Source organism: Primulina eburnea, chromosome 4, assembly GCF_022965805.1.
Source record: "Primulina eburnea isolate SZY01 chromosome 4, ASM2296580v1, whole genome shotgun sequence".
Classification (NCBI taxonomy): domain Eukaryota; kingdom Viridiplantae; phylum Streptophyta; class Magnoliopsida; order Lamiales; family Gesneriaceae; genus Primulina; species Primulina eburnea.
The window spans coordinates 38,895,282-38,908,673 of record NC_133104.1 but is presented as its reverse complement, the minus strand read 5'-3'; the positions used below and the strand labels follow the sequence as shown (position 1 = coordinate 38,908,673).

The 13,392-nt window shown below is 32.9% G+C and overlaps 1 protein-coding gene across 2 annotated transcripts; it reads left to right on the top strand.

Moving 5' to 3' along the window:
* Positions 1-742: 742 nt before the first annotated feature.
* Positions 743-8,851, top strand: LOC140831192 (respiratory burst oxidase homolog protein A-like). 2 transcript variants are annotated; one of them, XM_073195015.1, is made up of 14 exons: positions 747-1,715; positions 1,861-2,020; positions 2,380-2,428; positions 3,429-3,542; positions 4,884-5,306; positions 5,827-6,213; positions 6,297-6,392; positions 6,592-6,707; positions 6,962-7,129; positions 7,218-7,377; positions 7,450-7,647; positions 7,730-7,858; positions 7,985-8,063; positions 8,143-8,851. In XM_073195015.1, the coding sequence occupies exons 1-14, from the start codon at positions 1,049-1,051 to the stop codon at positions 8,250-8,252; spliced, it is 2,856 nt and encodes a 951-aa protein (XP_073051116.1). In that variant the 5' UTR covers positions 747-1,048; the 3' UTR covers positions 8,253-8,851. The 2 variants fall into 2 exon arrangements, with proteins under 2 accessions (XP_073051115.1, XP_073051116.1); XM_073195014.1 differs by having other exon boundaries at positions 743-1,715; positions 7,218-7,647.
* The last annotated feature ends 4,541 nt before the right edge of the window (positions 8,852-13,392 follow it).

Here is a 13,392-nt window from a genome sequence, read left to right as displayed (position 1 = left end):
TTTGAGCATATCAAATAGGTCATGAAACAGATTTAGGGTCCAATTTTAGGACCTGTCTGGACATAAGGGGTGGGTCATGAGTCATACAATACTCGTCTTATACTCGGCTCATATATATGTATATAAATACTTCAGGATTTTAGTTTTATAAATGTTTATTTTGGATGTCAATATCTTTTTGGAAAGTTAGCTAGTAACTTTTTTTTTTTTATGTAATTCATTGTGTCGTGAATATATTTTGTTTATCATTATTAAGTGCGATCGAAGACATGAATTAGTTTTCTATTGTATTGTATTTAGAAGCTTCTTTGTTTTATAACTCAGTCATGTGAGAAGAAAATTACTGTTGTTATTAAAAAAAATCGAGTATCATGGGTCTAACCGGCTCCATTTGTATTCGGAGTGGCGTTGGCCCGAAAAATATATAATCGAAATGGGGCAAATAATGAGTCAAAGTTTGCTGCGTAATGGGTCATCTTGGGTCTAACTATATTCATCTCATATCCGCCTTATTTACATCTATATTTGCTGATAATATGACATTGATATGTTGTATATAAATTTTAGATATATTCATACATATAGATGAGTGTCACATAAGTGTTTGACGCTAAACTGAATAAGATAAATAAGGTGAGTGAACATAATACATATATATATATATATATATATATATATATATATATATACAATAGAAAATTTGGATATGCTTCCCATCTGCCGTGGCTCATCAACCCCGTTAGCATATGTGTCACCCGTAGATTTAAATCTCTCAATCAACTTAACCACTTTGCTTTCTCTTCCATAAAAAACTATATTAATTCACACCGAAATTCAAACAAAAACCTCAGTTTGAGTCTCAGGTCCCCCTTTCTTCTGCACCATATATTCTCTCTTTTTTTTTCCCTTTTTAACACCACCTAGCTCCGCTTTGCATGTCGTTTTACACAGATTCTCGACGCGCTTCGGTTCCACTCCTTTTAAATCCATATATGCCTCTGCTTACTCTTTCTTCTCACCCAACACACTGATCCCATTTTCTGGTTAAATGGGAGGTACCGGAAAATATGATAGCCGATGGGATTCTGAATCTGTGAGCGCCAGGAATTCGGAAGGGTCTTCGCCGGTGGTGGAGTATTCTAGAGCTTCGTCAACGCACTCGGCCGAGGAGTTTGTGGAAGTGACGCTTGATCTTCAGGATGACGATACCATTATACTGCGTAGTGTTGAGCCGGCCACGGTTATTACCATCGATAGCAATGACGCCATTGCTGGGATAGCGGGGATTGAAACTCCGGTGCCTTCGTCGACTTCGAGATCGCCCACAATGCGCCGGAGCTCTTCTAATAGACTGTTTCAGTTTTCTCAGGAGTTGAAGGCCGAAGCGGTGGCGAAGGCGAAGCATTTCTCGCAGGAGCTGAAAGCGGAGCTGCGGCGATTCTCCTGGAGCCACGGGCATGCGTCGCGTATACTGTCTACCGCTGGTGGGGTCGGCGGTAACGGTTTGGAATCTGCGCTGGCTGCGCGGGCGATGCGTCGCCAACGTGCGCAGCTGGATCGCACCCGCTCAGGCACTCAAAAAGCACTGAGAGGTTTGAAATTCATCAGCAAAAGCAAGAACAACAGCGTTGATGCCTGGGAAGAAGTCGAGAAAAACTTCCAGAAGCTCTCCAGGGACTGCTTTCTTTACCGCGCAGATTTCGCACAATGCATAGGTTAATTGTTTTCAAATTCATATTGGCAACAAACCCTCCAAAATTTGGAATTAATTCCAGAGTCTTTATGCAATTAATTAATATATAATTGTTTGTAAGCTGAAAATTTCGATCTGATTCAGTGATGGACTATATACTTTCACAGGGATGAAAGATTCCAATGAATTTGGGTTGGAATTATTCGATGCATTGAGCAGAAGGAGGAGATTGAAGTTCGATAAGATTTCGAGAGACGAGCTTTACGAATTTTGGTTGCAAATTACAGATCAAAGCTTCGATTCCAGGCTTCAGATTTTCTTCGACATGTATGCATTTATTTAGCTGTTTCCCATTAAAACTTACTCCTTTTTCCTTAAATAACTCCCTTTACCAAAACAGGAGAGCATATACATATACGTACACTTACATTGCAAGAATTCACAACTGGTTTAATTTCTTCTTTATTATAAAAAAACTTATTATAATTCCATATCTAAATAACGATAATATATATAATACATGCACGTAAAATAATCAAATATTAAAATTGACAGATATTATCTTAACAAAACTAATTAATTAAAATTACCGGTTAATTGATTAATCTACGGCAAAAGTGGAACTGGAGAATCATCTATTATTATTGTTATTTTCTTTATTATTATTTATTTATATATTGATGCAGGGTAGACAAGAATGAGGATGGTCGGATCACCGAAACGGAAGTCAAGGAGGTAACGTGATTTATTTTATCTGATTTGATTAATTAATGAATAAATCATATTCAGTACTACTAAAAAGTAGGTAATGATTAATCTTTTTGTTTTAAAAATAAATTAATTAATGTAATCATGATTTTGAGATACGTACAGTCTGGCAGATTCTTCACCATAAAAAAATGACTGGGTCTCATGGGAGATCGTCTCACGGATCTTAATCTATGAGACGGGTCAACACTATCCATGTTCACAATAAAAAGTAATACTCTTAGCATAAAAAATAATATTTTTTCATAGATGACCCAAATAAAAGATCCGTCTCACAAATATGATGCATGAGATCGTTTCATACAAGTTTTTGTCTAAAAAATTTACTGGCCCGAGTAATATGACGTGACACTAAATTCGTTGTCTCGTACTTATAAATAAAAATAATATTTTTGATATAAAAATAATATTGTTTTTATAAAATGATATAATTTAAATATCTATTTCATAAAATAACAGTAAATAATTGTAAATAACGCGATTCTAGATTAAAGGATAGTAAAATCAGAGATGAATTTTGTTTTTATATCCACACGCTATAAATCCAAACAACAAAATATATTAATCATTTGAAACAATAGATTTTACAAATATATTCTTAAAAAATTTGAGAATTTAAAATATGCAGGAGGGGGTAAGACGTGATGGGCGACTGTATTAGAAAAAAAAAATTTGGTCGTAACAACTCCAATTTATATTGTCCAAATCTCAAAATTTATTTTATTTTTCTGTCCAACACGTAATCTGTCGTGGCTAAAATTTAAATTCCAAAGTGCGTGCATTAGTGCACAACACTAGTTTTTATTTGGTTGTCTTTGTCAACTTATTTGACGTTGAAACTAAACGTATCTTTAAATATTCCTCAAATTTGAGGGGTTGGTGGGTCTATAATTCCAATAATTCGACCAAGCAATTGATTTCTTTTCAATTTTCACGTTTTTAATTTTATTTATTTTTTTTATTGTAGATTATTATGCTCAGTGCTTCTGCAAACAAGTTATCGAGACTAAAAGAACAAGCAGAAGAATATGCAGCTTTAATAATGGAAGAATTGGACCCAGAGAGACTTGGCTACATTGAGGTGATCATTATTATTATTATTAATTAATTAATTAATTAAATGAGTTTTCTAATTATGCACAACCACAACACTTGTTCTAACATTGAATGGAAAATGGTTACAACTAAAATTATGACATTTCACTTTTCTCACCATAAAGTTGGTCGTTAGATGACAAATGACTGACTTGATCTTACATACATGATTAATTTTTTTTAATTAATAATAAACAAGTTCAAATATTTGATCTTTGAAGTCGTCATTTCCTTTGTTTTAGTCAAATAAATTTGTATAAATTTAAAAGATTAAGGAAATTAATAAAAGCATATATAATCAGATAGAAGTAGTCTATTGTTGTTAAGCACCATATACCTACTATATATTAATAGCTGGTAATTCAATTTTCAAGTTACCTAAAGTGGAGATATCAAAAAAATATGCTATGCATAAATAAAAATTATAAAATAATAATAATAAAAATCTGGGTGTAGATTTCAAATTAAATGTTAATGATAAATAAATTTCAGATGAGTAAACTGACTGGTTAGAGTTAAATAAAAATTATAAAATAATAATAATAAAAATCTGGGTGTAGATTTCAAATTAAATGTTAATGATAAATAAAGTTCAGATGAGGAAACTGACTGGTTAGAGTTTATAAAAATTTGGTCAAATCTTTGGTAGTGCAGCAGTAGCTTTCTTGAATAAAGGTTTTATTACCTAATTCCTGTTAGTTGAGCTCAAAGAGAAGACTTGGTTCAGATCATAATATGAAAAACACATTTAAATGAAACTTCATTAATTAATTTGTCATGCTCATGCCTAGGCGAATTAATGAAGTTTCTTTAATTAAGACAACTGTCATGTTTTACATTGGTAAATTCTGAGAATCTAAGGATATGCATATCTATGTGTAATTAAGATGCTTGACTGAAGTTTAAAATGAGTTGATGGACTCTTTAAATAAATGTGCCACTAAAATATTAAGATTAATCCAAAGGAGATATTTAAAATGTTTGGAAATAAAAATTAATTTGTTTTCAAAGGAGTCGAGAAATCATGGGGTTTTTCTAATCAAGAAGTACTTGTGGCCAAAAACTTGAACTTCAACATTTTCATCATTCAATATTCTCATGTGACCACGACGACTTTTGAGCTCACTGAATCCTTCCCATGTGGAGTTTTCTGTTAAAGGGCAGCAAATGCGTGTTTTCAGCACTCAAACAAACGAACATCGAAACAGTATGGTCCACAGTAATTTCATCGACCCCATTTAAGGACAAATTAAAGCGCACGATTCCATCTTTCCTGATCATATCTCATGAATGTCGGTTATGATGATTTTGTCATATGATGATGCAGCTATGGCAGCTGGAAACACTATTATTACAAAAGGACACTTACTTAAATTACAGTCAAGCCCTGAGCTACACGAGCCAGGCCATGAGTCAAAATCTACATGGTCTTAGGTACAGAGGCCGGATCAAAAGATTGAGCAACAAGTTGCTCTATTTCGTCCAAGAAAACTGGAAGAGAATTTGGGTGACAATACTTTGGATCATGATCATGATAGGGCTTTTCACTTGGAAGTTCTACCAGTACAAACAGAAAAATGCGTACCAAATCATGGGATACTGTCTTCTCACGGCTAAAGGTGCAGCTGAAACATTGAAATTCAACATGGCTCTTGTGTTATTGCCTGTGTGTAGGAATACCATTACTTGGCTGAGATCCTCTAAGGTGGCTTATTTTGTGCCATTTGATGACAATATCAACTTTCACCAGGTACACCCTTACAATATTAAAAAGCTCAAGCTGAATATCTTTTCGATAATACGAATTTTTAGCATTCATATTATCACTTATTATGGGCTGATATGTATTCGCATTCAACTTGATATCAGCGGAAAACTTTGACATTTGCTATTTTCTGCTTTGTACATGTCCCAACTTGTTTTTATTGTCTATTAGTAAAAATAGCCCGTGAGGACGCGGATTACGCTTATAAATACTAGAAAAGATATTGTTTCGAAAAATATCTTAATTAATGTCCCATACATCATGTCATTTGTGTTCTTAAATGAAAAATATGGACCAAAGCGCTTGGTAAAATAAGTTCCCAGTTATTGGATTATAGGAAACAATGTTTGTGCCAATGTACAAGTCAAATTCACATAATAATTTTAGATCTAATGAAATCAAAACATGAATAATGATTATCAATCGAAATCGAAATAAGATAGTGGAATATTTTTACTAACATATTTTTTTCTATATTTCCTTGTTCAAAATTTGAAATGTGCAGACCATTGCTGCTGCTATTGTAGTTGGTGTCATACTTCATGTTGGTAACCACCTTGCCTGCGACTTCCCAAGGCTTACACACGTATCCGATACCAATTATACCCTTTATTTTAATGACGACTTTGGCGATCATAGGCCCACATACCCAGACCTTGTTGGAGGAGTTGAGGGTGTGACGGGAATCTTGATGCTGATCTTCATGATAACTGCTTTTATATTGGCAACACGGTGGTTTAGAAGGAGTCTAATCAAGTTGCCGAAGCCATTCGACAGGCTTACAGGATACAATGCTTTCTGGTATTCACACCACTTGCTTGTCTTAGTCTACGTCTTGCTTATCATCCATGGCACCTGTCTTTATCTTGTGCATGTCTGGTACAAAAAGACGGTGAGTAAATTTTCTTGATTTTTGGTTTGGAATGAAGAAGTTTGGAGCTTAACAATCTTGCATTTTTTCATTGGTTATAACAGACATGGATGTATCTGGCAGTTCCGGTACTTCTTTATGCAGGTGAAAGAATACTCAGATTCTTCCGGTCGGGTTTCTATAGCGTCCGGCTTCTGAAGGTGAGCATGAGTATGACAGCTCTTGTTTTCTAAAATGTGTGATCAGTTAGAGAAATGTTGAAAAAACCCTCCACAGAAAACAATCCATTTATGATTTGAAAAATCAATCAAGGCTTTCTAGGCTTTTTGTGAATTATATTGATAATAAGCCATACCAATGCCCCCCAAAGTTTTTCATTTTTCATTTTGTCATTTTCAGGTTGCTATTTATCCAGGAAATGTCCTCAGCTTGCAAATGTCAAAGCCTCCACAATTTAAATACAAGAGCGGGCAATACATGTTTGTCCAATGTCCAGCCATTTCTCCATTTGAATGGTAAAAATAATAATAACTGCAGTATCTATTAGACAGGGTTTAATCACACCAAGAACTTATAGTCCTAAATTAGATGACCTTTTAAACTTCATAAGTTAGCAGAGAACTTGGTACTGGCCATTTTCCATATTCTCAGATGATTTACACATCTGTGGAACAAAATGTACCAACATTATTCGGCATCACTTGTTAATAACCAACCGTAAATTCTTTGTTGTTTAATATTAGCACTGCTCTATTTGGAAAATATCCAGGCATCCATTTTCAATTACCTCAGCGCCTGGTGATGACTATCTTAGCATTCACATACGGCAGTTAGGTGATTGGACACACGAACTTAGAAGGGTGTTTTCTGAGGCATGCGAGGCACCAGTTTCTGGAAAGAGTGGGTTACTTAGAGCGGATGAAACTACCAAGAAAAGGTAACGTTCCTGTGGGGCTAGTGCGTTAACATGTCCTTTTTCTCTTCACAAATCTGCAAACTGACCTGAAAATTGCCTCAAAATCCAGTTTGCCAAAGTTACTAATTGACGGACCTTATGGAGCTCCGGCACAAAACTATAGAAAATACGACGTCCTCTTACTTGTTGGCCTTGGGATAGGAGCGACACCTTTTATAAGCATCCTAAAAGATTTACTAAACAATATTGTCAAACTGGAGGAGCAGGCTGTAAGTATCAGTTTGTTTGTTGGAGTCCTCATTTTCAGCTCAACCATTGATAAACTTGGTTACTCTTTCCAGGATTCACTTTCAGATTTCAGCAGGTATTCAGATCAGAGTGGAGGATCTTTCGACCCTTCCTCTCTTAACAAGGTTTCACCAAAAAGAAAGAAACCTCTTAGAACCTCCAATGCTTACTTTTATTGGGTCACTAGAGAGCAAGGTTCGTTCGATTGGTTCAAAGGAGTCATGAATGAAGTAGCTGAACTTGATCAGAGGGTATGATACCATGTTAGCATCAGACTCCGCCACTGATATCGTTTAATATGCTGTTTATAAAGTGTATGTCATAAACTTGCAGGGTGTCATTGAGATGCACAACTATTTAACTAGTGTATATGAGGAAGGGGATGCTCGTTCAGCTCTCATCACCATGGTTCAGGCTCTTAACCATGCCAAGAATGGGGTTGATATTGTATCAGGCACGAGGGTAAGTTTGCCATTGTCTCATAAATTTTACATCATGGTTCTTCTGCAACAAATATTATGCTCTAGACTAGCCAATTCCATTATCTTAAATGACTCCTTTTCGTTATTGGACCTCTGGTTTTAACAGGTTAGAACCCACTTTGCAAGGCCTAATTGGAAAAAGGTTCTCTCGAAAATCAGCACCAAGCATGCTAATGCGAGGATAGGTTAGCACGCAAACATTATATTTAAGAAGCTCTTGATCAATAACACACAACATTTATCATTTTGATACAATTGGAACAGGAGTTTTCTATTGTGGGGCACCAGTTTTGGCAAAAGAACTCAACCAGCTCTGCAACGAATATAATCAGAAGGGCTCAACCAAATTTGAATTCCACAAGGAACATTTCTGAGAGACAACGAATTTAAGTACATACATAACTATTAAAAACCACACGCTCAATCCTCCACATTCCGTCCTGCTCTTGGCTACTCCTAAAGTCCATATGTAACTTCCATTATTTCATGGAGTATGGCGAAAATCGAGTAAGAATAACAAGAAAGGAGAAATAGAAGTGGCAGGAGTATATATATAATAGCCTTGATAGGAAAGATAGATATACAGAAGAAACATACACAAAAAGTCATTTATTTTGATTCAAAAAATAGTTTCTTAAGCCAACACAAACAAGAAAAGTGGTTGCGGATGGTTCGATAGGGAGTGGTAATGACATCCACGAAGCATCACGTGCGTGACAGAATCGGCAGCTGGCGTCGCCACATCTGATAACATGGAATGTGAAAGTTCATTAAATCATATGAAGGAATTGGCCTACTTGCAATTGGGATTGGAGAGAACAGACATTTATGGAAGGGATGATGATTTTCAATTAGATTTTGCTGAATTGTTCCAAGAGTGACAATTTCAAGCAGTTTGTATCAATCCTGAGGTGGGCTGTTGAAGGTCATGCTGTGAATCTTTCCCGCTTATGATATTGAAGCTTTATTATAATTATTTTCCATGTTAGAATAGAAGAAGCATATATATGTACATTGTAACTAAAGATTTTCTTTATGTCTACTCGAAAAAATTGAAGATTCTCAATTCATAGTAAAGAAGAGTTATTGCAACTTTGAAAGCGTCACGTCGTCTCTTCTGTATATACAAAGGCATTTGAAAAATAGTTAGGCTAGGTAGTAAGAAACGACAGAAAAAGACCTGTTTCCATACTATATATGATTATAGAAAGCGTGAAAAGAATGAAGCTTAGATACGGGGAATGTATAAATACTTTATGAATTTACTTTTACTTTAAAATATGATAAAAAAATATTTAGACTCGAGTATTTTAAAATAAAGATATAAATATCATTTATAAGTTAATGAGAGATATCATTCCTGCATAAACACATTACAAAAATTTAAAATAAAAAACACACATTTTACTTACCCTGTTTTATTTATTTTATGATATAAGAACTTCGCATTCGTTACCTTTCGGTGCGAACTGGATAAACTCTGGACTAACGCAATAGCTTGTAAATTACGTAATCAGATGAACCACATTAGACGAGCTCTGTTGGAAATTTGAATCAAATTTAGAGTTTGAATAAAAACTACGTCTCATGAATGTAGGAGTATCTTTTGACTTTTCATATTCTTGAATTAATGGAAAGATTAATTGAGTTAATTAATATTTCATGACTCTGGGTGTGCATTTTGGGGCTTATAAATAGTGTTCCTTTCATCATTTCAAACATATGCATAAATAGTGTTCATTTTATCATTTCAAACATATGCAAATCAGATCTCTTTCAAGTATTCTTTTGCATTTCATATTGTTAACTTTTCATTTGACATCCGTTAAATCTCGTTGATAAAGTAAATGTATATTTTCAGTTCGCCGTAGTAGTGTCTTGTGTTAAGTCGCTGCTGATTGTTCCGTTGTATCCGGGAAACAGATGTCTATGACGATCCTCGAAAAACACACAAAAGGAGACGAATTTGCTTTAAGGACACTGTACTTCGTACATGCCTCGGTTTGGTTTATTTTAAGCTTTGCTCTACTGTATTTGCTTCACCATTTAGATTCATTGGTTTTTATGAAAGTTACTGTACTTTGTCGTTCGATATATCTTGCAACACTGTGTTGTCAACATTTCAATTTTCAACACATTTAAATATGTTTCTCGTGTTAAAAAAAAATATAAGTTCACTTGAATTACGATGAGAAACATTTAAAAAATTCTTATAAAGTACAATACTTTTCCAAACATTCTTTTTACAAGTTATTTGTCGAAAAGCAAGCATGTATATATTTCATGAAAAAATATGGCATATTTTCAAAAAAATCGGCAACTTTTAAACTTTACTAGGAAAATACACGTGCGTTGCACGTGAGAACACATCTCTAATGTTGATAAATGTTGATAAACGTTGATAAATAAATGAGTTAAGAAGAGATTAGTAGTTTGAAACTAATTAATGATTTTAATCTATTTTATTTGGTCAGACAGTAAAAAATAATGTAGTATAATTTATGCAACATGTATTATAAAGTGAAAATGTTATTTGTTCAAAAATTGTTGTGTATTACAAATCTAAATGAATTTATAATTGTTGCAAAATATATTAGTAATCAATCTTTAAAATATAACATAGAATTGATGTCATAACAAAATTATTAAAATAAAAATGAGATAAAGAAAAAATATAATCCATAGTGTTGATCACATTATTTTACCACTATTTATTTAATTTATGAAAAATAAAATATAATGTAGATAATGCATTTAAAACCTTCAATCAAAAAATTGTGCCAATCTTATCTTATTTTATATTTTTGACTTTTCTCTCTTTCACGAATTTGTCCTTTGTCATACGTCTTTTCTTCTTCATGAAAGAAGCAAGATCATCATCATCTTCAATAACAATTCTTGTGAGATTGTCGCCATCAATTATATGCAATTTCATATCTTTATTTTTTGATGAATCTTTTCTTGGACGACCTCTCTTTTTTTGAATATTTTTATGCTGAAAATCGTTCCTTGCGAGAGAAGCAATAATTTCATCATCCTTAATCTCCATCCTTGTAATGTCGTTGTCTTCTATTATCTGTTTGCCAATATCGTTAATGATATTTGTTAGACATCCTCTTTTCTTTATAATTTCTTCTTGTTCGAAATCTACTGATCTCTTTTTGGTTGCATCGTTGTTGTTGTTGAAATTTGTGCTTGGATTTTGAATGCCTTCAATTACAAATGCTAATGTTCCGTCTTTTATTTCAACCGACTTGTCCATTTTGAGAAAAAATGTATATTCTTCTCTATTTGGTGTCTCTAAATGCTTGTAGTATATTGAAGTGTTGCCATCCTATAGATAAAGAATATTTTATTAGTAATTGATAAATATATATATTCTTTGTAAAAAAAACATTATTTGTATACCTTAGTAATGGAATCGATATAATCTTCAACGCTGCAGCCAATAAAAACATTTGCGACATTTCCGAACAATGTAACCCTTGCAGTGTCAGTGCCATCATTTACGCTCATCGTTATTCTATATCTACAATAACAATTTAATGTAAGGCATTATTATCAACTCATGTAAACTTATAGATATAATATCTAAATGTAATTTTACCTTGACACAATATTGATATTGAAGTCTATGCAGTTATTACAGCTCCGGGTTTTCATTGTTTTGTTGACTGATTTTGAGCAATTACTACATGCTTCGTACCATGGATTCGCCTTATTTTCTATCTCATGTATGTATGCCTTGAAGCAATAGAATTTGTTCTGTATTTGTTAATAAGTGAGATACATCAAGTCAAATTAAATATCAAATTGTGATTCCCTATCTCATGTTTTATAAATATCAATTATAAAATAAGTTCTCCAATGAGTAAATATTAGAAAAAAAAAACCGTGAAGTAATAAAAATAAATTGAATAATAAATGATACGTAACCTTTGGCAGAATATTAATCTGATTGAGAATTTGCCCCAAAGTAATTTCTTCAGCATCTTTAATTTGATGTGTCATGCATAATTCTTCTAGACTTCTATCTTTGAAGTTGTTACCTAGCCTGTAGTAGAATGATTAACATAAAGATATTTACAAACTTGAATAGTGAAAAGAATAAATATCAATATTATAGTTTTGTTAAAAAAATCGAAAATAATCATACCATATATTTAATGTTTCTTTTTCTATGCAAGATGGATTTGTGAACATTGTTGTTGTTGTTGTTGATTTGAATTGAAACTTTCCTATTTTCAGTCATAAGGAGAAGTGGTGAGTAATGCTAATGAATAATTCTAGCAAATATGTATTATGAAATTTAAAAAAATTTACCTTCAAAGATATGTCTTTTCAAGTTACAGAATGCTATAACCGGTTTATCCATCTCTATCTCTTGTAAAAATTGTCCTTCGTTAATAGCAAGATCATCCCATAAAGTAATTGTTATAGTATCTAGCCTTTAAGAAGAGGAAAAAATAGTTGAAATCATTAAAACTATATGCATTAAATCATATATCATAAAATTTTAATACTAAAATAATGCTTTGAAAAATATTAGTTTGCATTTTTTTTAATAAAGACATATAGATAGAATAAATACTCACAAATGATTTATAAGTATTATTCTCTTCTATATCCGATGATGTTCATATCTTTTTTGTGAAATTTATTAAGCAGTCGAACTTCCTTCAGGACACCAATTATATCTGCAAAAATTTTACAGCATTTGATAATTTCATTACATAAATCTAGAAAGTATTTACTGTTCGCATAAACCGATACCTATATCTTCATTAGTATGTGAATCTCTCCTCGCATCATTGAACATTGTAAATCCAGAAGTCACATTGGAACAAGTGAATTGAGTTTGTAGTTCGTCAATTGTCGTCTTTGTTTGGAAAATCAGTTCTATCCGTTTGTTGACATTCGGATAGTTATTGTTGACTTCTTGAATAATCGGATCGGAGATGATGTAAGTTTTGTTTATCTTCAATTGATCTTGAAAAAAATCTATTGTGTTCGAGAACATTATTCCATGTATTTTTGTTCCCTTCAATGAAAACGGAAAATGTTTTTTTTATTATTTTAACAACAATTTAAAATATACATGAATATGGAAGAAATTACCTCTTCGTCCACGAAGATCAGTTTCCTAATAGGCTTCGAATTTGATTTGGCGGGTATTTGGTTTCCCTGTCGCACTACTTTAACTTTTATGGAAGCATTGTTTTGACTCGGTTGCAACGAGATGATAGGACATATGTGCAAGGTGTCCATTCGAGCTATATGATTTTGAACTCTATAAGTGGCATGACAAAAAAATTTTTGAGAAAGAAATATATTAAACTGCAGTAATAATGTAAATAAATAATAAGTATATTGTAAATAATAGAAATTGATAGATATTTGTCTACCACATTGATATTTTGGCATGATACACAAATCGAACGGGTTCTTAATTCAAAATGTTTGGAAAAGGAAATAAATACAATTATTTAAAAGCAATGGAACCTTGGGTTAAAA

Coding starts and splice junctions, on each gene's coding strand:
- LOC140831192 (XM_073195014.1), top strand. CDS start 1,049: ATGGGAGGTACCGGAAAATATGATAGCCGATGGGATTCTGAATCTGTG. Junction 7,648..7,729: donor TAGCTGAACTTGATCAGAGG/GTATGATACCAT, acceptor ATAAACTTGCAG/GGTGTCATTGAGATGCACAA. Junction 8,064..8,142: donor GCATGCTAATGCGAGGATAG/GTTAGCACGCAA, acceptor CAATTGGAACAG/GAGTTTTCTATTGTGGGGCA.